Source organism: Natrix helvetica (genome assembly GCF_964273705.1).
Source record: "Natrix helvetica genome assembly, chromosome: 7".
NCBI lineage: Eukaryota > Metazoa > Chordata > Lepidosauria > Squamata > Natricidae > Natrix > Natrix helvetica.
Window position 1 is genome coordinate 60,742,896 of NC_138558.1, and position 25,603 is coordinate 60,768,498.

The following is a 25,603-nucleotide window of genomic DNA, read 5'->3' on the forward strand; positions in this document are numbered from 1 at the left end:
ATAGGAGGAGGGAAATTACAAAAAAAGAGAAGAACTCAGGTTTGTATCAGGAATTAAGATGGAAGTACATAAGGACTGGATTTATGATATGGTATTCCTGTATGATTTTTTTTCCTGACATAAACTCAAGTTTTCTGAAGATGCTTGTCAATAGCCATCTCAACTTTGAGAAAAGTTCCCAAGTCTATATTATAGAGCAATAATTTTTCTTAGGCTAGCTGAAGCTAAAAGAGTGGTAGGGCCACATTACATGATACTGAATTTATCCTACTGATCGAAATACTGCTGTAGGTGAATACAGTAGTATCTTGATCTTTTAGAAAATAAAATGTTGATGGATATATTATTTTATCATGCATGCAGGTTTATTGTAGTGTTACCTGCTCAATTATTGGATATATAATGAAGAAAAGATCCTGCAACTAAAAGACTTGAAAATCATCCACCAATATTATTTTCAAAAATATTCCTTCTATGGCATCCTGTCCAATGAAGGACTTATGATCCAATTCCATAAATTAAATTAGATGTTGAGGTTGGAAAGGAAGTCTGGAAACTGCCAGAATGTGTAAAAGTGTTATTTATGTTATATCTGCCTTACAGTGAGGAACTTAAGGAAACATATATACTGTTCATCATTCTTTCTTCCTAATTTTCCCACATCTCCATGAAACAGAATGTGCTGAGAAATATGATTTCATCCAAGACAACCAGTGAACTTATGATTGATGGAGGACTAAAACCTATGCCTCCCCATTCTTAGCGCAACATCTTAACCACTTCTGGTATATTTATCATAAAGTCTTTGAAGCGGAATTTAATTAGCACCCTAGGATTTAAACATATGTAATATAAAATTTAAGAATGTCACATTTGATGTTTTTGCATTAGCCATTCCTAAATATATTTGATTGATCTGTTAATATAGATAGTTTGACCTGTTGATATCCTAGAGTTATAACAGGAAAATGTGGAATAGAGCATCCAACAATGACTCATAAGATCAGCAAAGTAAAATAGACAATTATTGAAGTAGTACACTGTGCACTAAAGTTAACATTACAAAATAGTTTTCTCAGCTAGGCCACAAATAATGTCTTGCGGCATTTAGGGGAAATCATTTGACTATATTTATTATCCTGTTGTCCAATGTTACACAATACTTGCCACCATGTAATCTATTTGCCTAATTTGAACCGCAACAGCATGTAGAGAAATATCTGCTATTGCAGTTCAAATCAGGGAACGATTACACAGGAAAATCATGGTTTCTTTGAACTATTATGACTAAAGCATATAGCATATTGTCTTGCCTGAGCTTTTTATGAGAATGGAGTATATAAATAAGCTGCATTGCTAAAACTAGATGGCGAACAGTGTTTTCCATGTAAACAGAAGTGGAGGTAAAGATGTTGGTAGGCATTTTGTTCTTCCTTGGTTTTTCATTCATTTACCAAGTTATTTATTTAGCCAGTGGAGGACAGAGATGCTAACTTGCATTGTTTGCCTTACTGGGTTTATTCAAACAGTGGTGAAATATCCTGCCGTATCTATCAGATGAGTCAAGGCCACCTCTCAGTGACTCTCATATCAGACTGCCTTTGCACATAGCACCGGGAACAGAGACTTTTGACCAAATATAAGCAATATTGAAGGGGAAGCCAACCAGTTCCTCGGTTGTTCATTTAAAAGTATTTTTTCACAAGTGGTGTTGCAAGTTTATTCTGACTTTTAAAGCAGCAAAGCAAACAGAGTGTATCTCTGATATCTCAAATTGTAATCTGAAAGCAACAATAAGTTGCAGCAGTAACTTCTTGTAAATGAGAATCCAATGCAATCACAATATAAAGAAAACAGCCAAAACACTTTGTGAAGACTAATGTATAGTTTTCAGTTGCCCCAGCTGAGTAAATATGGAAGCAGCACATAGTACAGGATTATACAACGTACATTTTTAAATACAATTTGTTTGAAAAAAGACAGCTTTTATATTCCATATTTATAATACACAAACACACACACACAATCAACAGCTGATTTTTTAAAAAACGATAGAATTATCAGATTAGCTCTTAGTCTAATACTCAAGTGTATTTAATGAAAATTATTCAATTTTAAGGAAAATCTTAAAACCCATTAAGCAAAAATTATTAGATATGTGATTATTTTGAAATTGTTGGTGATCAACCTAGTTTCCTTAGCATTTTGTATGTCATCGCATATTTTGGTTATTGGCATGATACCTTGTAGAATTTGAAATGATTATAAAATGCATGCAATAGCATCATGGTGCAAATCCTACCCTTATATATTGGGAAATTTGCCCATTCTGTCCATTGCATCTTACAAATTTTCTTCCCACAGATGCCCAGTTATTTGCAGATGATCATTTAGCAACAAAAGCATGATACTCCTTTATTAGGAAACAATCATCTTTAAACTCAAGCTCTGATAAATTCAACAAATCTTGAGATTTAAATTATAGGCTTATAGTCTTAATTGTTCTAAAGCTAATAGCCTCTGGAAGTATTGAATTGCAACCCCCAACCAACCTAAATCTTTCATCAGTTTGGATTTTGGGTTTTTTTTTTTTTTTATTTGGAGAGGGGGAAGGCCCCATCTTTTGATACTGGTATAATTGATTTTTGGTACTTTGCTGTGAAACAAGCTAAACTACACACTCTACTGTTCAGAATCTGTAATGGCACTTTCTACCCCAAAATATAACAGGAAGCCAGAGGATGAAAGTTGTACAATGTACAAAGTTGTATGCAACTCTGCAAAATTCATAATGCTGTAAATATATATATTTGTTATCTTTTGAATATCTGGATTGCATAGGAGACTGCCTTTTTTAAAAAAAAATCACTCCATTAAATTTCCCTTTAAAAAAAAATACTAGCAACCTTTCTGTTTCAAGTGCTTTTCATTTTCCATAGATTACTTCAGCATTTTTATCCAAAGTCTAAAATTAGTTGATCTTAACAGGTGTTGTAGCTACTTCAATTCTATAATTTTTGGCCCAAAGATAAACCAGACTTTCTTTAAGGACCAATTATCTCGGGAACACAATACTAAGCAAACCTTGTTACCAACGCAAATTAGAGCTTATCAGGGTATCACAGATCTTGCCAACACACTTTTCTGCAGAATAGAATAGAATTCTTTATTGGCCAAGTTAATTGGACACACAAGGAATTTGTCTTTGGTGCATATGATCTCATTGTACACAAAATAAGATACATTTGTCACGAATCATAAGGTACAACACTTAATGATAGTCATAGGCTACAAATAAGTACAAAGACTAGAGGAATGGCTGCAAAAAATTGCTTGGTAGATCTTTATTGCTATATTTTAGCCTGCAGAAGTATGCTGGTTTTCCATTTCTTTAATAGCATCAAAACTAGTTTTAACTTTTGACAACCCCTTTTTTTTGAGTTTCTAAAGAAAACTTAGAATTTAGAATTTTCTGGCTCACAAGTCTTGCAAACTCTTGATTTTTGAACCAAACCCGGAACGTGGGAGAGACAGAGCAGAACGTGGATCTTGCGATCCGTCCTTCTCAGTTTTGTAAGCCAGGGGAAATCCCAATCTTGGCAATTTTAAGACGCCTGGACTTCAACTCCCGGGATTTCACAGTCATCCAATCTGGTTGAGGAATTCTGAGAGTTGAAGTCCACACAACTCAAAAGTTACCAAGATTGGGAACCCCTGTTGTAAGCGACCAACCGAATTTCAAGAGGGCTTAAGCTTGCACTCCTCCAGGCAGGAACCTTGGGAGTAGATCTCACACATTTGAACTGTTAATATACGAAATTTATTGCATATTATTTATTTATAAGGTCTTTCGTGGCTGCTTCTGCGGTTAACAAGACCTCCCCTGGCTGAAACTCTTGAACCGAGGTCTTCAAACTTGGCCACTTTAAGACTTGTTGGCTGGAGAATTCTGGGAGTTGAAGTCCACAAGTCTTAAAGTGGCCATGTTTGGGGACACCAGCTCTTGTCTATAACTTCGCATCTACTGCCCCCCATCACCGGGTCCATTTGCGCCGCCAATCAGACGGTGAGCTTTTGCGCATGCTCCCGGATGCAAGCAGCGGAAACGTCACTTCCGTCGCGCCGGTGATCGTTGCCGGAAGCGCCTGTCGGTAACAGACTTGGTTGTGGTGTAAGTGGGAGCTGTGCGTTGCCGTTAAGGGGGGAAGCCGAAGCCGCAACGGGCGGCTTTACCGAGGCCGGCTGCCATCATGGTGGAGGTAAGAAAGGAAAAGCGCTTCCCTTCCGACCCTTTGGGCTTTATTCGAAAGGAAATTAGTGACGGCCCCTCGGACTCTCCTGCTGGGGCTGCGTTTGCCCAACGCCTTAGCCTCCCAAAACGGTCCATTATAGAATTAGAATAGATTAGAATAGACTTCTTTATTGGCCAAGTGTGACTGGACACACAAGGAATTTGTTTTTGGTGCATATGCTCTCAGTGTACATAAAAGAAAAATAAAACAGAATGTTACGCGTAGGAACCTAATAGGGTGCCGCCTTAGGCGAATGTTGATATGAGAGGATCCAAAGCATAAATGTAAAATGTAAACGGTTGTCTGAACAGGCATAGAATCAAGATCGCGTGAAGTATTTTTGCTGCTTTATAAAGCCATAGTAAGATCACACCTGGAATCTTGTATCCAGTTTTGGTCACCGCATTATGTTTTATTGTACGCCGCCCCGAGTCCTTTTTGGAGAGGGAGCGGCTAATAAATTAAAAATTATTATTATTATTACCAAAAAAAAAAAAAAAGATGTTGAGACTTTCGAAAAGATGCAGAGAAGAGCAACTAAGATGATTAAAGGCCTGGAGGCTAAAACATATGAAGAATGGTGGCAGGATTTGTGTTTGGCTAGTCTAGAGAAAAAAAAAGGACTAGGGGTGACATGATAACAGTGTTCCAGCATTTGAGGGGCTGCCATAAAGTGGGAGTCAACCTATTTTCCAGAGCACCAGAAGGCAAGACAATGGATGGATGGAAACAATGGATGGAAGCTAATCAAGGAGAGAACCAATCTAGAATTAAGGAGAAACTTCCTAACAAGACAGTTAACCAGTAGAGCAGTTTGCCTTCAGAAGTTGTGGGTGCTCCATCACTGGAGGTCTTTAAGAAAAGACTGGACAACCACCTATCTGAAATGGTTTAGGACAGGCTTGTCAAACTGATGGCCCATGGGCTGGATGCATCACGTGCAGGCCACACACACCCCAACTCCCCAAAGGCAGAAAAATTAAATATATTATGTGACACAATCGAGTTTGACACCCATGGTTTAGGCTCTCTCGCTTGAGCAGGGGATTTCAATTAGAAGACCTTCAACATTCCTTCCACCTTTATTCTGTTTAAATTAAAAGGTTTATTATACAACCACGACTCTTGTTTCCAGCTACTTGTCTTTGCCTTCTACCTGTTTATTTTTGTACCTGTCTACAAAATGATATGTTTGAGCTTGTCCAACACCATTTTTCATGGTTAACTGTAGCTTACTTGATTATTGCAATGTTCAGATTTTTCATGATACAAAGAATAAAATATCCAAACATTAGAATGGGCTAATTCAGCAACAAACAAAATTGTTGATTAAGTTCTGGCTCACTGCCTCTTGTAAGAAAAGCACAGTACATTTAGAAGGTAAGATACTGATAAAATGAAGCATATGATGCCACTTACACCAGCCAGAAAGTGAAATAATGTGCAAATCCATCCAAAATGTTTCTATACTATGAAAGGCTTTATAGGTTAAAAAAACTGTTGGACCAAGAAACAAACTGATAACCAAAACACTTTGTGGAGCAGAAATGTAACATATGCTGTTTTAGGAGGTCTCTTACTTCCCATACCACTGTATTCTTCCAGATAGTCTTCAGGAGCAGCCCTGTGTAGAGCATGTTGCAGTAGTCAAATCTAGAGGTGACATAGTCACTCATGTTTTCCCACTGATCCATCTGTAATAGTACTGTAACAACAGTAACAGCAATATAGTTACATTGATTATATGCCCTCAGATTATTTTTAACTTTTAGCCACCACACAAATGGTTTTTACAGTTAAATAATATCCATTAAAACAGCAACATGGAAATTGATTTTTCTTGTGGTTTTTACACTTTTCTCCTTTTCCACAATTACATAGGCAAAACAATACAGGTAGTCCTCAAGTTTATGACCACAATTGATTCCAAAATTTTTGTTGCTGAGGCATTTATTAAGTGAATTTTGCTTCATTTTATGACCTTTCTTGCCACAGTTGTTAAGTTAATCACTGCAGTTAAATTAGTAACACGATTGTTAAGTGAATAATTTTCCCATTGATTTTGTTTGTCAGAAAGTCACAAAAGTTGACCTTTTGACTTTACAACAGTCATAAATGTGAGTAAGTTCCCAAGCGTCTGCATTTTGATCACATGACCATGGGGATGCTGCAATGATCATAAGTGTGAAAAATGGCTGTAAGTGACTTTTTAAAGTGCAGCTGTAACTTTGAACAGTCACTAAATGAACTGTTGTAAGTCAAGGACAATCTCATTTCCATTGTGTAAAATTGCATAAACAGAAGGCAGCATCTCATTTTCAGCCTTGAGATATTGGCAGATAAATAGCTGGACGGTTACTTTCATATAAATTGTACAATAGTAAGGGAAAGATTTCTTTTGATATGTTGATCTTTAGAGCAAGAAGAAATGGTTGCCTTTGGTTTTCTCCCATAAAAAGTAAAACATATGATTATTTTGTTTAATGATTACTGTAGAGGTTCCTTCTGACCTGAAGGTTAGATTTCTCCTATTCCTTTGAGTTTTGAAGGAGGTAGGAAAAGTTTTGTGTGATTTCTTTTTCAAATCCCAGTGAGATCAGATGTTCATTTTCTTTGCTCATTGGTACATCAAGAGAAATTATGTTTATCTAGTAAATGAATCTTTTGTTTTCATTTTTCACTTCTTTGTTTTATTGAAAGTATTACGGATAAATCTGAACTCTTTTTTCTTTGCAGGATCCAATCTGGGTCAATCCCCGCGACCAAAGGTTTAGTCTTCTGAGTTTTTGGACCCGGGCTGGAGCCCATCCTCAAGGAATGTCTCTAACGCAATGTGTGCTTTTTTTTCTTATTTAGGATGTGCAGAAGCATTCTGTCCACACTCTTGTATTCAGGTCTTTAAAGAGGACTCATGATATGTTTGTGGCTGACAACGCAAAACCTGTATTATTAGATGAAAGGAGGTAAGAAACAGAACTAGGCATGAAATGAAAAATAGGTTTCGTTTTGAACCCAGAAAATGCACACTGTGCTTTAAAAGTTCTGCCAAACTGTGTCATGTAGGTTGTGGTTCAGCAGAATCAAATTCAAAACATTTTAGTTGTTCTAGGTTTCAGCTGAAACAAAATGTGGGGATTTTTATATAATGAATAGGAAAGACTAGTGTGCATCTCTCTTGCATCCCCCATGTGGTTTGTACACTGATCTTCTGAGTACTTTCCTTTCCCTGCCTGCCCTGCTACTAGTGACTTCGAATGCAGCATATCTAACTGACTTAGCCACCTCCATCAATCCAATGCTCCCCCCTCCCCCAATCTTCCCTTATGCCATATCTGAAGCCAAGGCAGTCAGCAGAAAGGAAAGGAAAGGAAAGCTGTCTGAAGACCAAGTGGGCTCGCCCTTTGAATATGCTATTCTTGAAACCAAGGATAGTAGCAGCTAGCTCTCCCCTCCCCCCTTCCGTCCCTCATTTATCTTTCCAATGCTTCCCTTTCCTTACCTCACTTTAGCTTCTACCACTGGCATTGTTCATAGCTTGAATTCTGAAGTCTTGACTCAGTCCAGTATTCAGAGCTATATACCATGGAAAAATGAATGATTCCCCTTAATTAATGCAGTTAAATCAACTTCAAGTTATTGTGTGTTAAATAATTCGAATAGATTTTTGCATTTCATTCAAATTTTAAAAATACAGAGGGGAAAAAATTGTGTGCCAGCGCATGGCATAAGGAGGCTTACATCAGACTTTATGAATCTCTACTGAGGTATGGTGTTATTATAGTAAAACATATGTAAAAAAACAAAGATGTAATAAAATATGTTTTTGTGCAGCCACAAGGTTAAGATGGCAGTTAAACTCCGTACTGAGTATGGATCTGTGCTACATATGCCTGTATTGAAAGAATGTGTTCGAGAGAAGGGTCCCCATGGCATAGTAGAATCCTATGGACACAAGCAGTATCTTCAAAATCCAGGTAGGTGACAATTACATGTGTGCAAGTGTGCCGGTGATGGATACAGATATGGCTTTAATAATCCTGAATCCTTGTTCAAGAAATACCTTTTGTAACCATATGGTCACTATTAGATGATATTAACTGTAGAGATGCTTAGGATTGTTTTATTGGATTTGTGTCCCACTTTTAAAGAGAGGGTTGCCTGTGGGCTGAAGAACAGTGAATTGTAACTGCCTGAAGGCTTGTCATTGACTTGAGTCATTGATTTAAGGCAGAGATAATTAAATATAGATCAGAATGTAATAATAGATATCTAGATGTTTTAAAATACATTGGCAGAGTATCTGACTACCAGCTATGCAGAAAATTGTAATAACTAAGAAAGTTTTCAAACCCCAGGTTAAACTAATGGAAAAGAAAACCAAGTTAATTTCTATTTTCAGAACATGAGTCTGGTTCCATTACTCATTATAAGTGGCTAGGATGAGTTCTTGTGGGTAGATTCTTCGTGAATTCTTAACTTATGTCTTTTTGTTCAAACAGTTATTTTTCTTCTGAATTCAGTCAATGATCTTGAAATTCTAGTCAAAATAAAGTAGATCCTACAGGATAAAGTCCATATGTGCCTGGTTAAAAGAAAGAAGTATCAGTTCAAATACGAAAATTTCTTGAACATCCAGATATTGTTCAGAATATGTTTAACATCTTGCTAAACTACTCCTGAGCTTTTCAGATATTCAGATACATATTTACATACTTATACATGTATTCAAATGCATAAATATATGCACGAATTTCTTTTACATTAATTATTCAGTAGAAATTTAAACAATGTCTACAGTTTGAAATCATGACAGGAATTGTATAATCATTAAATGATTGTTTTGACTCTTCTATAAATGACTTAATACATCTCTTAATGTTTAGGAGAGGATAATGATTATTTGATAACAGGAACACATCCATATCCTCCTGGACCTGGTGAGTAAGCTTACTGTCAAATACAATTATGTTTCCAATTGGAAATTGGAAACATAATTGGTATTCTAGAACACGATCTTAAGAAAGAGGTCATTGTATATTAAGGTGCAGCATACTAATACAGACATGGATTTCAAAACAGTTTGAGTGTTATCATTCATGAGAGAATTATATGAATAATCTTTATTGCTTTTGGTAGTAACGTGTTTCCCCGAAAATATGACCTGTCCTGAAACTAAAGCCTTGCCACATTTTTCACGTGAGCAAAAATATAAGCCCACCCCCGAAAATAAGCGCCCTGGACAATCCCCCCCTCCAGCCAGGCAGAGCACCGCTCACTGACCTAGTGGTATCCTGAAGGCGCCAAGCCGCGGGAACAAGGTGGGGAAAAAGTCGCTCGTGCTTTCGGGGTACTGCTAGGTCGGTCAGCAGCGCTGACCCCAGCTGAAGAGGGGGGGTTGCCGGGCAGCTGCTCTCTTGCGAGCGGGCTCCCGAAGAGCCGGGCATACCCTCAGAGTCAAATGGCTGTGTTGCGCTGTCTCAGCAGCAACACAGCAGCCATAAAGTGACGACGCTCGCGAGCAGCCGCCCAGCAACCCGCCTTTCCAGCTAAGCTCAGCTCCTCTGACCGATCTAGTGGTACCCAGAAGGCATCAAGGACGGATGTCGCTCTGGAAATATGCTCTATGGTTGTATGCTACCATAGAGCGTACTTCCAGAGCAGCATCCATCCTCCGTGCTTTGAAAGCTGGAAAAAAAAATCAAGCGGCGGGCGGCACAGCAGCGGAGATGCCCTGGCTCTGCAGGTACTGTAGAGTTAGCCGAGGGCATCGTGAGCCTGCGAGCGGGAAGTGGAAAAGCTGCCTGCGCAACCCCCCTCTCCAGCCATGCAGAGCCCCATTCACTCACCTAGGTGCATTCCGAAGGCGCCGAGCTGTGGGAGGCGGAGGGCAGTGAACAAGCGCTCACGTTGCTTGGTGTCTTCCGGGTACCGCTAGATCGGTCAGCTGCGCTGTGCCCGGCTGGAAAGGGAGGTTGCCAGGCGGCTGCTCGAGAGTGTGGTCACCTCATGGCTGCTGTGTTGCTGCTGCGACAGCGCAACACAGCCATTTGACCCTGAGGCTGTGGCCAGCTCTTCAGGAGCCCAGTCGCAAGGGAGCAGCCACCCGGCAACCCAAAAACAATAAGCCCTCCCCTTTAATAAGCCCAAGGCCATATTTCGTGAATCAAAAAAATATAAGACCCTGTCGTATTTTCCGGGAAACACAGTATTTATGATATCTTCTGTTACCATGTCTAATAGTTTAAATTCAGGTGTATTGCCAATACAGTTGCAAGAAAAAGTATGTGAACCCCTTGGGATTACATGGAGTTTTGCATGAATTGGTCATAAAATGTGCTCTGAACTAGGAATATATATTTTTTTGTTCACTTATTTATTCAGCTACCCAGTAGATATCTATTGTTAAATTCTCTTGAATGTTCTCTCTTTTTATATAGCTTCAAAAAAATCTTATTCAGATTCATGTGTTATATACATTACAGATCACAAATTCTTTAATCTGAATTTTGTTTTTAATCTCTGCTTCCAGCACTGAATTTCCAAACTCATATATGGAATTAATGTTTTAACTTCTTGTAGAACTCTTGTGAAACTGATCTTTTTTTAAATTTAAAAAACTGATTATTTTTGCTGAGTACTATGAAACTAAGCAGTTGAAATATCTGTGTGACAGCATTAGCCATATACCCAGAAACCGCAATAAATTAAAAGTGTTCAAAATTAAAAAGCAGACTATTAAATAGAATAATACTTGAAGTGGGCAATCTTTCAATATATAACATATCTGTTACCAGGTAAAAACTTCACATAGAATTCCGTTTTTTCCCTGATTCCATAATTGCTTGAAGAAGTGATCATTGTTCCTTTATATGTTGCAAAATGAAAAATGGTACATGTATTAAATATATAATTTGTAACATGAATAAGCATTTAGTTGTTAATTTTATTATAATTGATTATATTTTCTTCCCTTTAAAAAAACAACAACAGGAGTGGCTCTGACTGCAGATACTAAAATCCAAAGGATGCCTAGTGAATCAGCATCTCAATCATTAGCTGTGGCACTGCCACCTTCTCAATCCAAGTAATTATATTTTATTTATTAATCAGCTAACAAAGCAAAATGGCATTTCAGATTCATTTGCAAAACACAGTGATATTTGTTAACTCATGATAGTGTGCCCCATTTGATTATGTTCTTTATAATTGTTCAGCAAGACGTTATTTACTGTTGATAATTTAAGGGGGGGGGAGTAAAATAAGGACTTACATCAAACAGCAAAACAAAAGCAGTATGTAAATAGATATCTTTTCTGTTTCTGATGGCTTTTGTGTGCCATAAAGGGTCTTTTGATGAAAGCTAGTTTCTATAGTGCTGTGATGACGAACCTATGGCATCTGTGCCACAGGTGGCACGCGGAGCCATTTTTAAGGACACGCGAGGCGTTCTGTCAGCTGGCCAGCCCGCATGTGCGCACTGGCCAGCTAACTGTGGCCTTTTAAGGCCGTTTTTCGCCCTCTGGAGGCTCGCAAAAAACCAGCCCTACGGGCCAACCAGAAGTTCAGGAACAGACTTCCGGTTTGCTCATACAACTGTTTTTTGCCCTCCGGAATCAGGCCCTTAATGCTCCGGAGGGCGAAAAATGGACCTGCGGGAACCCGGAGGTTCGGGAATGGTGACTTCTGGTTTGTCCGTAGGGCCAATTTTTGCCCTCCGGAGCCTTCAGGGGCCTTCGGGAGGTTTCCCTGAAGGCTCTGGAGGGCAAAAAATGCCCCTACGAGCAAACCAGAAGTGACTTCCAGTTTGTCCGTAGGTCCGTTTTTCGCCCTCCGGAGCCTTTAGGGAAGCCGCCTGAAGGCTCCAGAGGTAAAAAAAGCGGACCTATGGGCAAACCGGAAGTCACTATTTCTGAACTTTTGGTTTCCCCGTAGGTCCGTTTTTTGCCCTCTGGAGGCTTCAGAGACGTTCCTGAGGCCTCCGAAGGGTGTCCGGAGGGGTGGGGGTGGGCTGTTTTCGCCCTCCCCAGACTCCTAGAAAGCCTCTGGAGTCTGGGGAGAGCGAAAAAACTGCGCCAAAAGCGGGAAGGTTGTACACATATTATGGGTGTGGCATGCCTGCACACGACCCCACCCCCTGTGCTCCCCCCCGCTTTTGGCACAGGAGCCAAAAAAAGGTTTGCCATCACTGCTATAGTGTCTAGAGATTTCTGTATGAGCCAGGGCCACAATCCATGAATAATACAGTCCTAATAGGCTTCTGCTCAGTAATCATTTCATTTTAATAGGATATACATTCAAGTATGCCTGTGTGGGATTGCTGTTAATTAGGCTATCCTAAAAATATAGAGAAATAAATTGCCGCATAAATGACCTTGTAATCAACTTCAGTTCTTCACTATATTATTGTTACATTAAAAAGGAAGAGGAGACATACCAGGACAGATCTGTCTGGTCAAGTATTCTTTTCCCCAATGGCCTGCCAGGAAGTAAGATAGGTGCAATTTGCCCACTTAGTCTTCCATGCTGTCTTCTTCTAATGTCTCGGCAGAATACGCTACAATTACAACAATCTTCTGTTTTAAAAAATCCAAAATAATCTATCACAGGATCAGACAAATCAGTTAATCACAGTTCAATTTAATGTTATTTCTTGAAGCAGTATTTTAATACTCTTTCTGAATATTATTAGAGAAGGAGCCATACGGCTATTCTAGGAAGAGGCCATACCCAGAAGACTGCCCTGTCTGCTAATTCTTGATAGATAGATTCCAGCCAGAGTAAATGGTCTTATCAACAGGACAGCAATAGCATATTTTTATTGTTAACTCCAGCAATCCTTTTGGACATTCACTCTTCCCATTATCAACAGAGATGATAAACCATACTTGCCTCAATGAATGCATGTATAACATGTTTCTTCCTTTTGTATTATGATAAGCACTGATATAAAGTAAATATAAAGTCTAAGGCTCATGAAATATTATAGAATCTAATAGCCATGATTAAAATGTTGCTACTTATTACCAGTTTAGCTGGATTGTGATCTGAACATATTTTTTCGTTCTGCACTAGTATGATGATATTCCACAGATTTTTTCAAATAGGTATATTATCCGTTATATGCAAAATCAGCAGTCTATTAATTCTGGAGGTAAAAAGCCCTCATCATTTTTTCTCATTTCAGAATAGAATCAAATAGAACTTCTGCTAGCGTAGGTGATATATATAGACATGCTGGGATTTCTGAGCGTTCACAGCCTCCAGGTTTGACTATGGTAAGTTTCATTCCTCGTGTAAATGAACCAGCTTATATTCTAGTCTTCTATTGAGCTAGAAAGAACATAGAATTTGATGACGAAAAATATATGATGTCATGTTTGTTCAATTTATAGGCTATGATGGAATCTGGTGGGAATAAAAATTCTGCATTGATGGCAAAAAAAGCTCCAACAATGCCAAAACCACAGTGGCATCCACCATGGAAGCTATACAGAGTAAGTAGTAAATATATTAGAAGTATTAAAAGTTTGTTAAATATTGGATTAGTTTAGATGGGAATATAAAACAATATGCTGAGGTTATTAGAAGAATAAGCCTATTCTGATCTTGAGTTCAGTTACTATCAGTCCTACTTCAGTATGTTTCTGGTAAGTTGGAAACATCACTAAATAAACTAACAGCATTCTGATTAAGGTTTATTGACTGAATCAAGGTCCTATCATATTTTTATCCTGTCTTGTTCCAGTAAATCATAACTGAATTAATTTCCGTGACTTACTTGAAATTTGAAGTGATGTTTCTAATCACTTCAAAGTAGCAGAGAAGATAGCAAAAGCAGCTTGATGTAGAATCTAATTCCAACAATCTTAGTTCGAATAGCTTAGTCTTGCATGTAATTGGCAGAACTGTCAGAGTGAATGGATCAAATATTTTTAAGTTCCCACTCTTCAGAACTTCATGGAAACATGCTATATGTAGAGCCCCTTAGAAGCATCTAGTTCATTACACACATGTACACAGTATATGACTTATTTATTGCCTCTCACATTAGTTAACTAGTTACTTTTACAAAATGATGTGGCAGCCATAGTAGGCAAGGCAACACATTGTTAAATACAGTCCAAACAAGATTAACAAAAGTTCATTTTAAAATTGAAGAAAGATATGGACAATTTATATTTATACCATCAAGGAGGAAACCTAACAAGATGAAAATGATGCAACTTGAGGGGAGTGAGGGGACACAGCTCCAAACTGAAGTTTAACTGATATAATACTGATCCTTTTAATCTAGTTCTCTGGATTATATAGACAAAAGGTGTTGCAAAAGAATTTGCCCTAGAAGGCAGAAACCAAAACAATCTTATTTCAAATAAAATTTGAAATTAACATAGTTTACAAATTCCTGATCATGGATGGATCTGCTGCGGTGGGGCAGTGTGGGAGTCCCGGTGGCTCAGTAGTTAGAATGTAGTATTGCAGGAATTTGATCCTGACTGGCTCAAAATTGACTCAGCCTTCCATCTTTCCAAGGTTGGTATAATGAGGACCTAGATCAGGGGTGTCCAAAGTTGGGAACTTTAAGACTTGTGGACTTCAACTCCCAGAATTCCCCAGCCAGCTCTGGGAGTTGAAGTCCACAAGTCTTAAAGTTCCCAAGTTTGGACACCCCTGACCTAGATTGTTGGGGAAAATATGCTGACATTGTAAACTGTCCAGAGAGTGCTGTAAAGAGTGATATATAAGTCGTATTGCTATTGCTATTTGTACATAATGATAGTGCAGAATTGGGCAACCTGCATCCTGTGGGATTTGCAATTTCCTTTGGGACCCCCTTAATCATTGCTCATTGAAAATTGGCAACATTACAGTTACTGGTAGATTTGAAGCCAAATGACCAAACAAACTTTTTGTTATGTAACTGCTTTAAGCTGTCGGTTGATATTTTATCTAAATTGATAAATTGCTCTGTTTTGCAGGTGATCAGTGGACATTTGGGATGGGTGAGATGTATTGCAGTTGAACCAGGGAATCAGTGGTTTGTTACTGGTTCTGCCGACAGGACTATAAAGGTGAGATAGTGACTTAATTGTGATCCAGTACTTTTTTTTTAATTATTTCGCTAATATACTTCATAATAATGGTTTAGTAATACCCACTTCCGTATATTTTATTACCTTCTATCTTTGCCTATAGGCCAAATTGTTTAAGTATGTTAGTAATCCCAAACTATAGTAAACTATTGTTTCAGTCTTTCTACCATCCTGAAGGAATGTATTTTGTATTCTAGTAAGATCTTTGAGATGTTGCTCAATTAGAATAATAGACGTTTGTGTGTTTTGTTTCAAAGAACACCAAAGATGTATTTTTCTCATTACAGATTTGGGATCTTGCAAGTGGCAAGTTAAAACTGTCTTTAACAGGACATATTAGTACAGTTCGAGGTGTAATAGTCAGTGCAAGAAGTCCTTATCTTTTCTCATGTGGGGAAGACAAACAGGTGAAATGTTGGGATCTTGAATATAATAAGGTAACTATATAAATTTGAAAGAGTTGGAATCTTTCAGGAATGTAATGATGAATGAACATTCAGTACTGATTGTAATATGTTTACATCCAGGTTATTAGGCATTACCATGGCCATCTCAGCGCTGTGTATGGTTTGGATTTGCATCCAACAATAGATGTGCTTGTAACTTGTAGCAGAGATTCAACAGCACGAGTAAGTAAAGCAGAAATGGTATACATGTATATAAATTAGCTTTTTATATTCCCTTTTTTAAATCTTCAGATTCTATTAATTCCAGTCAATCAAAACAGAATGATTTTTAAATATGGAAAGTGAATTATCTGATGCATTTGTAATCCCAGCATCCCAGGATTGTGCCATTGAAATACTCTTGCAAAATAACCAAATTTGGATAGTACTGTTTAATTTTTTGTTTTGTTTTAAGGGTTGGGAGTAAACAATTCAATGCAATAGTAGAGTTGGAAGGGACCTTGGAGGTCTTCTAGTCCAACCCCCTGCCTAGGCAGGAAACCCTATACCGTTTCAGACAGATGGCTATCCAATATCTTCTTAAAGACTTCCAGTGTTGGGGCATTCACAACTTCTGGAGGCAAGCTGTTCCACTGAGTAATTGTTCTAACTGTCAGGAAGTTTCTCCTCAGTTGCTTCTCTCCTTGATTAGTTTCCACCCATTGCTTCTTGTTCTACCCTCAGGTGCCTTGGAACTAAGTAGAAATAAGAGAGGTCCCTGGGGCTGCAAACTGTTGTAATCCATGCTTTATCCCTCAAAGGCATACAGAAATAAGCTGAGCAGTTTCAGTTCTGCTCCTTACAATAGTAAACCATGCCAGTGGCAGGAAGTGCATGTGTGTGTGTGTTTCCTATTTTCCTACAAAAATACTGTTCTTGCTGTATGTGAGAGTTCATAAGTGATACTAAGGTCAGCAGGATCCTGAGTGATAAGCTCATAATTATATATAAATGGTAATGTTTGTTTGATAAAAGATTGTTTATAACCTTTGCATTGTTGTACTTAATTGTTTAAATTTATGATCTTATTAGATTTGGGATGTAAGAACAAAAGCTAGTGTGCATACATTGTCAGGACACACAAATGCTGTGGCGACAGTGAAGTGCCAAGCAGCAGAGCCACAGATTATCACAGGTACGATTAATGCTGCTTGTTAGAGCGGAACATAATTCAGTAAGTTGGTCCTGTAGCCAACTTGCACGCAGTTGCTTATGGTTTAATAAAATGCTTCCATTTGTTGCATTTGTGGTTTTCAAATATGTCAATGTTTTAAATAATTCTGCTTATAGCTAAGAACCTTTGGGTATAAACAATTATAACTATCCAGAATTGCTTTAAAAATATATTGAAAGCATGAGAATCTTGAATGCTTTTCACAGTTGTTATTGAATTGCAGCAAGTACTTAATCAAGCAAATAGATTTGTTTTGAAAAACTGTCTTGCAAAGGAAGAGAAGGTCTTTCAGAAAATCATCTTTTTACAGCTTTGGCCATATGAATAAGGCCCACAAATGAACTAGAATATGTATCTGCGGCAGTTCAATTTGTGGCTCCGGGGACTTTCTCTGGAGCTATGGTAGAACAGAGAGGGTATTATTCTGCCAAGGTCATAATTGTTGTCGGCATGCTGTATGATCCCTGTATTACTGGAGCATGTAGTAGTGGGGTGCCAGAAGTAATACCAGTATCTCTACCACCTTTTTTATTTTAATAAGACTCAAGGCAGCAGGAAGATTTTCAAGTGCAGGGCAAACAGAAACATTAAGGAAAAACAAAATGTGGTGTAAGTATTTATCTATACTACTTCTTAAATTCATTTCTTCATTGCAGGAAGTCATGATACCACCATACGTCTCTGGGACTTGGTAGCAGGAAAAACACGGGTCACGTTAACAAATCACAAGAAATCCGTAAGAGCAGTTGTCTTGCATCCAAGACAGTAAGATTTTCCATGGTTTTTTTTTAAACAGGCTTTTAAAAAAGTAAATAATTATTACTATAATTTATCTATTATAGATAAATCAGACTGCCAGTCATGAACGCAATACTGTACTGCCTGTTTAAGGCAATACTGTACTGCCTATTTAAGGCAATAATATGTTTAATTTCTCTAGTAGTTTTAACTATTAGAGCAATGTATTATTGCAATGTCACACCTTGTAAGCTTTTGATCATTGCTTGAAATTTTTCTTCATTAAGACCAGAGGGTTTTGTGCAAAAGTTGGTTCTGTATACAGCAGAACAAGATTAAAGTATATAAGATTAAAGCTGTAATCTTGTATATGCTTACTTAGATTGTGTTTCACTATAATCAGTGAGGAAGAGTTGGGTATTTATTCTTAGATTTAAATACCAGTAGTTCATTTCTTTACCCTGATGAAAGCAGTATGCCTTCTGCAGGGACGTGCGGTCAGGGGAGGCAGGGGAGGCAGAGCCTCACCTCTCTTCATGAAATAATAGTATGTAATATTATATTATAATATTATATACATCCGTCAGCCGTGCCCGGGAGCTGCTGAGGCAGAAATGTTGTTGGCGCTCCCGGATGACGAAGCCACGAAAGCGACTGGAGAACGACCTCGCTGCCCCTTTCGTTGCTTTCCCATTGAGGCGGCTGCGCTTTCACCCCGCTGAAGCCTTGCTGCCTCAATGGGAAAGCAACGAAAGGGGCTTTCACCCCGCTGAAGCCTTGCTGCCTCAATGGGAAAGCAGCGAAAGGGGCTTTCACCCCGCTGAAGCCTTGCTGCCTCAATGGGAAAGCAACGAAAGGGGCTGCATTTTCACCACGCTGAAGCCTTGCTGCCTGCATGGGAAGCCGTCCTCACTGCCCCTTTTGCTGCTTTCCCATTCAGCAGCAAGGCTTCAGTGGGGTGAAAACGCAGCCCCTTTCGCTGCTTTCCCATTGAGGCAGCAAGGCTTCAGCGGGGTGAAAACGCAGCCCCTTTCGCTGCTTTCCCATTCAGCAGCAAGGCTTCAGCTGGGTGAAAACGCAGCCCCTTTCGCTGCTTTCCCATTGAGGCAGCAAGGCTTCAGTGGGGTGAAAGCGCAGCCCCTTTCGCTGCTTTCCCATTCAGCAGCAAGGCTTCAGCGGGGTGAAAACGCAGCCCCTTGCTGCCTCAATGGGAAAGCAGCGAAAGGGGTTGCGTTTTCACCCAGCTGAAGCCTTGCTGCTGAATGGGAAAGCAGCGAAAGGGGCTGCGTGTTCACCCCGCTGAAGCCTTGCTGCCTCAATGGGAAAGCAGCGAAAGGGGCTGCGTTTTCACCCCGCTGAAGCCTTGCTGCTGAATGGGAAAGCAGCGAAAGGGGCTGCGCTTTCACCCCACTGAAGCCTTGCTGCCTCAATGGGAAAGCAGCGAAAGGGGCTGCATTTTCACCCCGCTGAAGCCTTGCTGCTGAATGGGAAAGCAGCGAAAGGGGCTGCGCTTTCACCCCGCTGAAGCCTTGCTGCCTCAATGGGAAAGCAGCGAAAGGGGCTGCGTTTTCAGCCCGCTGAAGCCTTGCTGCTGAATTGGAAAGCAGCGAAAGGGGCTGCGTTTTCACCCCGCTGAAGCCTTGCTGCTGAATGGGAAAGCAGCGAAAGGGGCTGCGTTTTCACCCCGCTGAAGCCTTGCTGCAGCAAGGCTTCAGCGGGGTGAAAGCGCAGCTGCCTGAATGGGAAAGCAACGAAAGGGCCAGCGAGGACAGCTTCCCATGCAGGCGGCAAGGCTTGAGCGGGGTGAAAGCGCAGCCCCTTTCGTTGCTTTCCCATTGAGGCGGCTGCTCTGTCACCCCGCTCAAGCCTTGCCGCCGGGCCCCACGGAGCTGCTTTTCCTGGGCAGCGATTGGTGAAGCTGCTTGACAACCACACAGCCGGCGCGCTGCCTCTCGGGTTGTTAGGAAGCAAACGCAAAGGAACCCACCGCCACGGGCCCGCGTTTGTGGGCGCCGGCGGCTGCAAGCCTTAGACAGGCTCTACTTCTTCTTCCTCCTCTCCCACACCCCTGGGAAGCTCCTGCCCCCATTTTGTGCGTCTCCCTCCCTCACCCCGATTTTTTTCTCGGAGTCGGTGGCTCGGGAAAGGCCCGCCCTGTAGGTGAGTCTCTCGTTGATGTGGGGCCATTCCCGGGAGCCAACAGGTTTTTTGCTGGCTGCCAAGGCAGGGCTTCGTTGAGGTGACAACGCTGAAGAAGCCGTGCAGGAGGAGTTAGGGGGATGCAGAAGGCCCGAGGGAGGCCTCTGGGGATTGGGCTTTGGGTTGGTGGAAGACCTTGAAGGAGTGGGGGGGGGAAGGGACTGGCACCGGTGGAGGAAGCAAGGCTACGTGGATCAGTGCACTCCGCGGTCCCCTTAATGTTCACTCAGGAAGGTGGGGGCTGCCTCAGCCTCCTGCACACGTGGTCCCATTCCCCGCCTTCCTGATGATGTCACCAGCCTCACCAGCTATAACTCTCACCGCACGTCACTGGCCTTCTGCTGGCGTTGTTCCCCTTTTACATCTCAATAAGAGACAGCGAGTGGTTGGATGTGCAAATTAAGCCATAGTGTCTACTGACCAAATAGAGCTATTATGTGGAAAAAAATATGACCCACTTTGGTGGGTTATTCCCTTACAGTAAATCTTTGATTTTATTATCTTTAGTTGAGTAAAGTACCAGGGGACACAATGGCTCAGTGGTTAAAGTTACTTGCGGGATCGTATTCTGCCCCATACATCCCTGCGACCAATTCGCTCGCACAGAGAGGGCCTCCAGGTGCCGTCCACTAGACAGTGTCGGGGGGCGGCGCCTAGGAGTAGAGCCTTCTCTGTGGCGGGCCCAGCCCTGTGGAATGACCTCCCTCCGGATATTAGGAATACCTCTGACCTCCGCTCCTTTCGTATTAAGCTTAAGACCCACCTATTCCAAGCAGCTGGCCTGGCTCAACTTTGATCTAACCATATCGCTCCTGACGGGTTTTTAACTGGGTATTTTAATTATATTTAATTATCTAGGGGTTTTTAAATACTGTATTTTAATTGTTTTTATTTATCAGCCGACCTCCTCCTTGTGTATGTCTCGGTATATGTCTCTGTTATATGTTTGTTTTGTCCACATATTTATTTCATATGTTTCATTGTACGCCGCCCCGAGTCCTTCGGGAGAGGGTGCGGCTAAGAAATAAATATGTATTATTATTATTATTATTATTATTATTATTAAAGATGCTGAGTTTGTTAGCTGGAAAGTTCACAGCCTGGGTTCGAGACTTAAGTGCTATGCAATGGCATGAGCTCCTGCTCCTGCCCACCTAGCAATTCGAAAGCATGCAAATGTGAGTAGATTAATAGGTACCACTTTGGTGGGAAGGTACCAGTGTTCTGTGTGCCTTTGGTTTATAACCAGGCTGGCAACATGACAATGGAAGATGTCTTCGGACAATGCTGGCTCCATCGGCTAGGAAATGGAGATGAGCACCATTCCCTAGAGTAGGACTGGATAGGGGAAACCTAGTTAAGTAATATAAAGTGGGCAGAATCTATCTGTATGATATATACATACAGCAAGCAGTTCTACAGTGCTTAAATTACTTGGTGAAGAACATACACTTCCCAGTTGTTGCTGAATGTCAAGTTCCATATAGTTTTACTACTACTAATGTGAATTCAGATCACTGGAAGTTGTAATTCAAAAATATCTGGAAAGCCATGTTTCTTTGCCACCAAAAATAATTCAGAGGAAATAATTTAACATTGAAACTCTGATAAACCCTGGTAACTTTAATAATCAATAATTAAATACTGATTAATTAGACATCCAGCAGTTTTTAAAATCTTAATATACATTTTCTTACAGGTACACATTTGCATCTGGATCTCCAGATAATATAAAACAGTGGAAATTCCCTGATGGAAATTTCATCCAAAACCTTTCTGGCCATAGTGCTATTATCAATACGTTGGCTGTGAACTCAGATGGAGTCCTGGTTTCTGGAGGTAAGTTAAAATTTGCATATGATTTGTAAACAAATTCTAATTTGCTATTATGCACTGTAGGACTCGTGATACAGCACTGTCTTTCCTGGGCTATTCTAAAGCTCTGATTATTTGGAACTTATTGGCAGACTTAATGATTAGCATGAACATCAGAGATGGAAGGATTTAATATGGGTTTCCAATTTATTTTGACCCTTAATTTTTGGACCGCTAACCTGTGGCTATCCATAGGATGTCAGACTACTGTACCCGTCATGTCTAACCAGTAATCACGCTGTGACATTGGGAATCCACAAGTTTCCCATTTCTAGTTTAAAATGTTTCAATATCTTCTCTCTTGTAAGATTTTCCTGCACAAAGGCAAAAAAGAATATATTTACTGCAAATTTTGGTACTTGCTGAAATCTGATGTGGGCAAGGAGCTGAACCTGCCCAAAGCTAACAGTCATGCTGTCCACCAGGGGTAGTGCATCATGTCAGTTTTTCATTTTTTTCTCCCTAAAGTCAACAATGCACACTTATTTCAACAAATGTTTGCAGGATAGTAATTCTATTTTTCAGCATCTGGCACTGCAAACTGCTTTAAAAATAGATTTGAGCATTTTATATTTGGTTCTTTTGGGACTGGATAATTAAAATTATTAAAAGTACTAAGCAGCCAATGCTTAGCTATATATTTATTTTAAAATTATTTTTGTATTTAAAGGAATATACAGTATATCTATCATATAGCCATGTTCTTAGGAGAGCCTTCAATGAAAGCTAATTCAAGCCCATTTAAATATATATACAAGGAGAAATGGTAACGCAAGTTTAGCCTAAAACATCACAGATAATATGAAGTTTCTACCTGGTGCCAGTATGTTAGCACAGGAATTCTGGGAATGATTTTTTTCCTGGGCTTTCTAGTCCTCAGGTACTCTAGTGTTATGTTTGGCTATAACTCCCATTAGGTATATAATCCAATACTTGCAAATGGACAAGACTAGAAGACTATCTGCAATATATATTAACTGCAGATAGCAAGCATTATTTTCCCATATATAGTATCAGTACAAGTTCTAGGAAAATAAAGTACTATATCTTGGTAGAGCACTTGTGATGTTGATTTTTTTTTTCTAGAAGTCAATCCTAATGAAATCAGAGGGGCACAGAGATGGAGTGTTAATCTTCTTATACAGAAATGAATTGTGTGGATGCAAACAGATCTAGATTATGGTGGATGTATTCGGAATAACTATGCTATATACTTGAATTGTGACTCTGAATGAATATCCCAGTGTTTTATTTTCAGCTGACAATGGTACAATGCACCTTTGGGATTGGAGAACTGGGTACAACTTCCAGAGGGTGCATGCAGCTGTACAGCCTGGCTCTTTGGACAGTGAATCTGGAATATTTTCTTGTGCATTTGACCAATCTGAAAGCAGACTTCTTACAGCTGAAGCTGACAAAACTATAAAAGTCTATAAAGAAGATGATTCTGCGGTATGTGGGATATTTTTAATAACTTTTTGCAGCATAAAACTAGGTTAAAGATGCACTTAGTGTACATATTCTGAAATTAATCTCAAAAGCATATTTAATGTTAAACTGTTATTAAATAAGGCTCACAAACAACATTTTACCCCAGTGGAAACATTATTTTTTTAAAAAATATGGTTTATAAGTTGAGTTCAGTTGCTTTATAGAAACTTTCCAGTAATACAATAAAATAAATGCTTTTGCATTCTGTTCTTTAATTTCAGTAAAGTAACAGAGAACATTATGTGATCAGATATTTATTCAGTTTGGCTAACAAAATATGTATTTATGATTGCATTTTAAAAACAGTGAATTACACTTTATAGAACAATTAGAACAATTTTACATATATCTACTCATAAGTTCAACTTAGTTTTGTGGGTTTTATTTCCAAGTAAATTTATGATATTTCAGTCTGCTTTCACATTTAGTATGGCAGCATGTTGTGATGTATAAAGGAAGACATATCAAAACAAACCAACTGGTCGAATTCTGGTAGTTCACAATTGACAAGGAACCACTCTTAGACTAGTTAACAAAATATCTGATTAATGAAAATAGTAAATAGAGCACACACTTTCAAAAACAATTGTAATTCTTATGTTTCTTAATTGATGCTGTGGTTTATGTGAAAGATTTCAATTGGACTTTTTAAATTCTTCTCCAAAACTGTTAATCATGGATAACGTGAGATGAAATAGGAAATAAATCCATTTGTGTTTTCATACCAATAGTGCCTTTCTCTTTCCATTAAAATTTTAAAAGAAATGGAGAATATTTATACAGAAATGGCATTGAGTTCCTCCTCAGATAGGGATTGACTGGGAAGTCAGTACGAGTGACTGTTCTAAATAAGAAAGGCCAAAGTAGTCTAAATTGGCATACCATTTGGGATTGTATTCAGAAATTCCCTAGAGCCAGTTTTAGGAAATATGTAACTGTAGCATTTGCAAAGTTAGAATTGGGCTAGAACTCTTTTTTTCTCTCTTTTAATCTCTAGACTGAAGAAACTCATCCTGTTAGCTGGAAACCTGAAATCATCAAGAGAAAACGATTTTAAATGAGACAAAACTTCCATTGATGTGCCATAATCCAACCCTTTGTTAAATAGCCGAAACACTGCTAAAGCCATTGCTCAGTTTGCAGTTTTTACATTTTGTATTGCTTTCTTCTCTGAGTTTATCTTTTCTCTTCTCCTATAATGCTTTCTTTTGGAATTTATCTTTTTTCTCATCCTAGAAAAATCAGCTGCAGTTATTACATGTCTGAAGAAATCAGTGTACATTATATAATGCTATTAACTGTAGACCATTGAATGTTTGCATGTCTTTTCGTGTGGATGGAAGGTAGTGCTGTTTTCTTTCTGCCTTCTGGATGAAGAAGTAATGTTTGAAATTTTGATGATTTTTTTTTTAAAAAAACTTGCCTACTACTCTATCCTAGGACCCTGAATGGTAACATTGTCAAGGGAAAACAAAAGCCATTGTAGTAATGATTCACATCTTTAATACAATGTGCTACTTTTAAAGATGTAATCCAATACATTTCATTTCCCCTAAAATAGAAGACTTAACTGCAGTCTCATACGTTGAATGTGCATCATTCTGCTTGAGTCACGGTTCTATTTTTGCCTATCCCATGTTGGAATCATCATTAAAAATTTTATTGAAACAACCTTTTAAAAATAATTTGATGTTTGTCTCTTCCATTTTTACATTCTTATTTATGAAAGCATTGGAAAAGATATAGAACACATTTCAGAAATAGGTACACTTTTCAGCTGAAATAAAATACCCTTGCACGTATATGGGTGGACTTTGCTTTAAATGTAATGGCAAAGTATTCCTTATTTTAGTTTGCAGCCCTTCATACAACATTGAATTTTTCTTCTCAGTAGCATGACCTCCCTAGCTTTTCAGAGAGGGAGAGGAAGTCTGTTAGGAAGGACTGAAAAAATCACTGCACATTTTTTTCTCTTTGGATTTTACTTACTGCTTCAAGGGTGTGTCTAATATAGATTGAAATCTTTAGCTTTTTCTTCCCTCCATGTGAGTTGTAACGAAGACAATTTGGATATAAATGGTATAATGTCTTCACTTAAACTTTCTTTAAAATGTTTCAAGTATGTATTATATGTATGCTTGTATTCATTCACATGTAATGTCAGTAGCATGCTTGATTTGTAAGGTACTGTTATTAGTGTAATTTCCATATAACACCTGAGGCTGTCAATGAGTAGGTTTTGATAAAAATATGTAATTGTTGTAGAAAGCTTTTATTACAAAAATCATATATGTT

At 39.1% G+C, this 25,603-nt stretch overlaps 1 protein-coding gene across 1 annotated transcript; it reads left to right on the plus strand.

The window, feature by feature from the left end:
* The first annotated feature begins 4,107 nt into the window (after nt 1-4,107).
* PLRG1 (pleiotropic regulator 1) lies at nt 4,108-25,603 on the plus strand. Its single transcript, XM_081959870.1, has 15 exons — nt 4,108-4,259; nt 7,149-7,255; nt 8,124-8,266; nt 9,176-9,229; nt 11,283-11,376; nt 13,477-13,567; nt 13,685-13,786; nt 15,272-15,364; nt 15,673-15,822; nt 15,913-16,014; nt 16,864-16,966; nt 17,662-17,770; nt 21,642-21,781; nt 23,076-23,269; nt 24,306-25,603. Exons 1-15 carry the CDS (start codon nt 4,251-4,253, stop codon nt 24,363-24,365), a joined length of 1,551 nt encoding a protein of 516 aa, XP_081815996.1. The 5' UTR covers nt 4,108-4,250; the 3' UTR covers nt 24,366-25,603.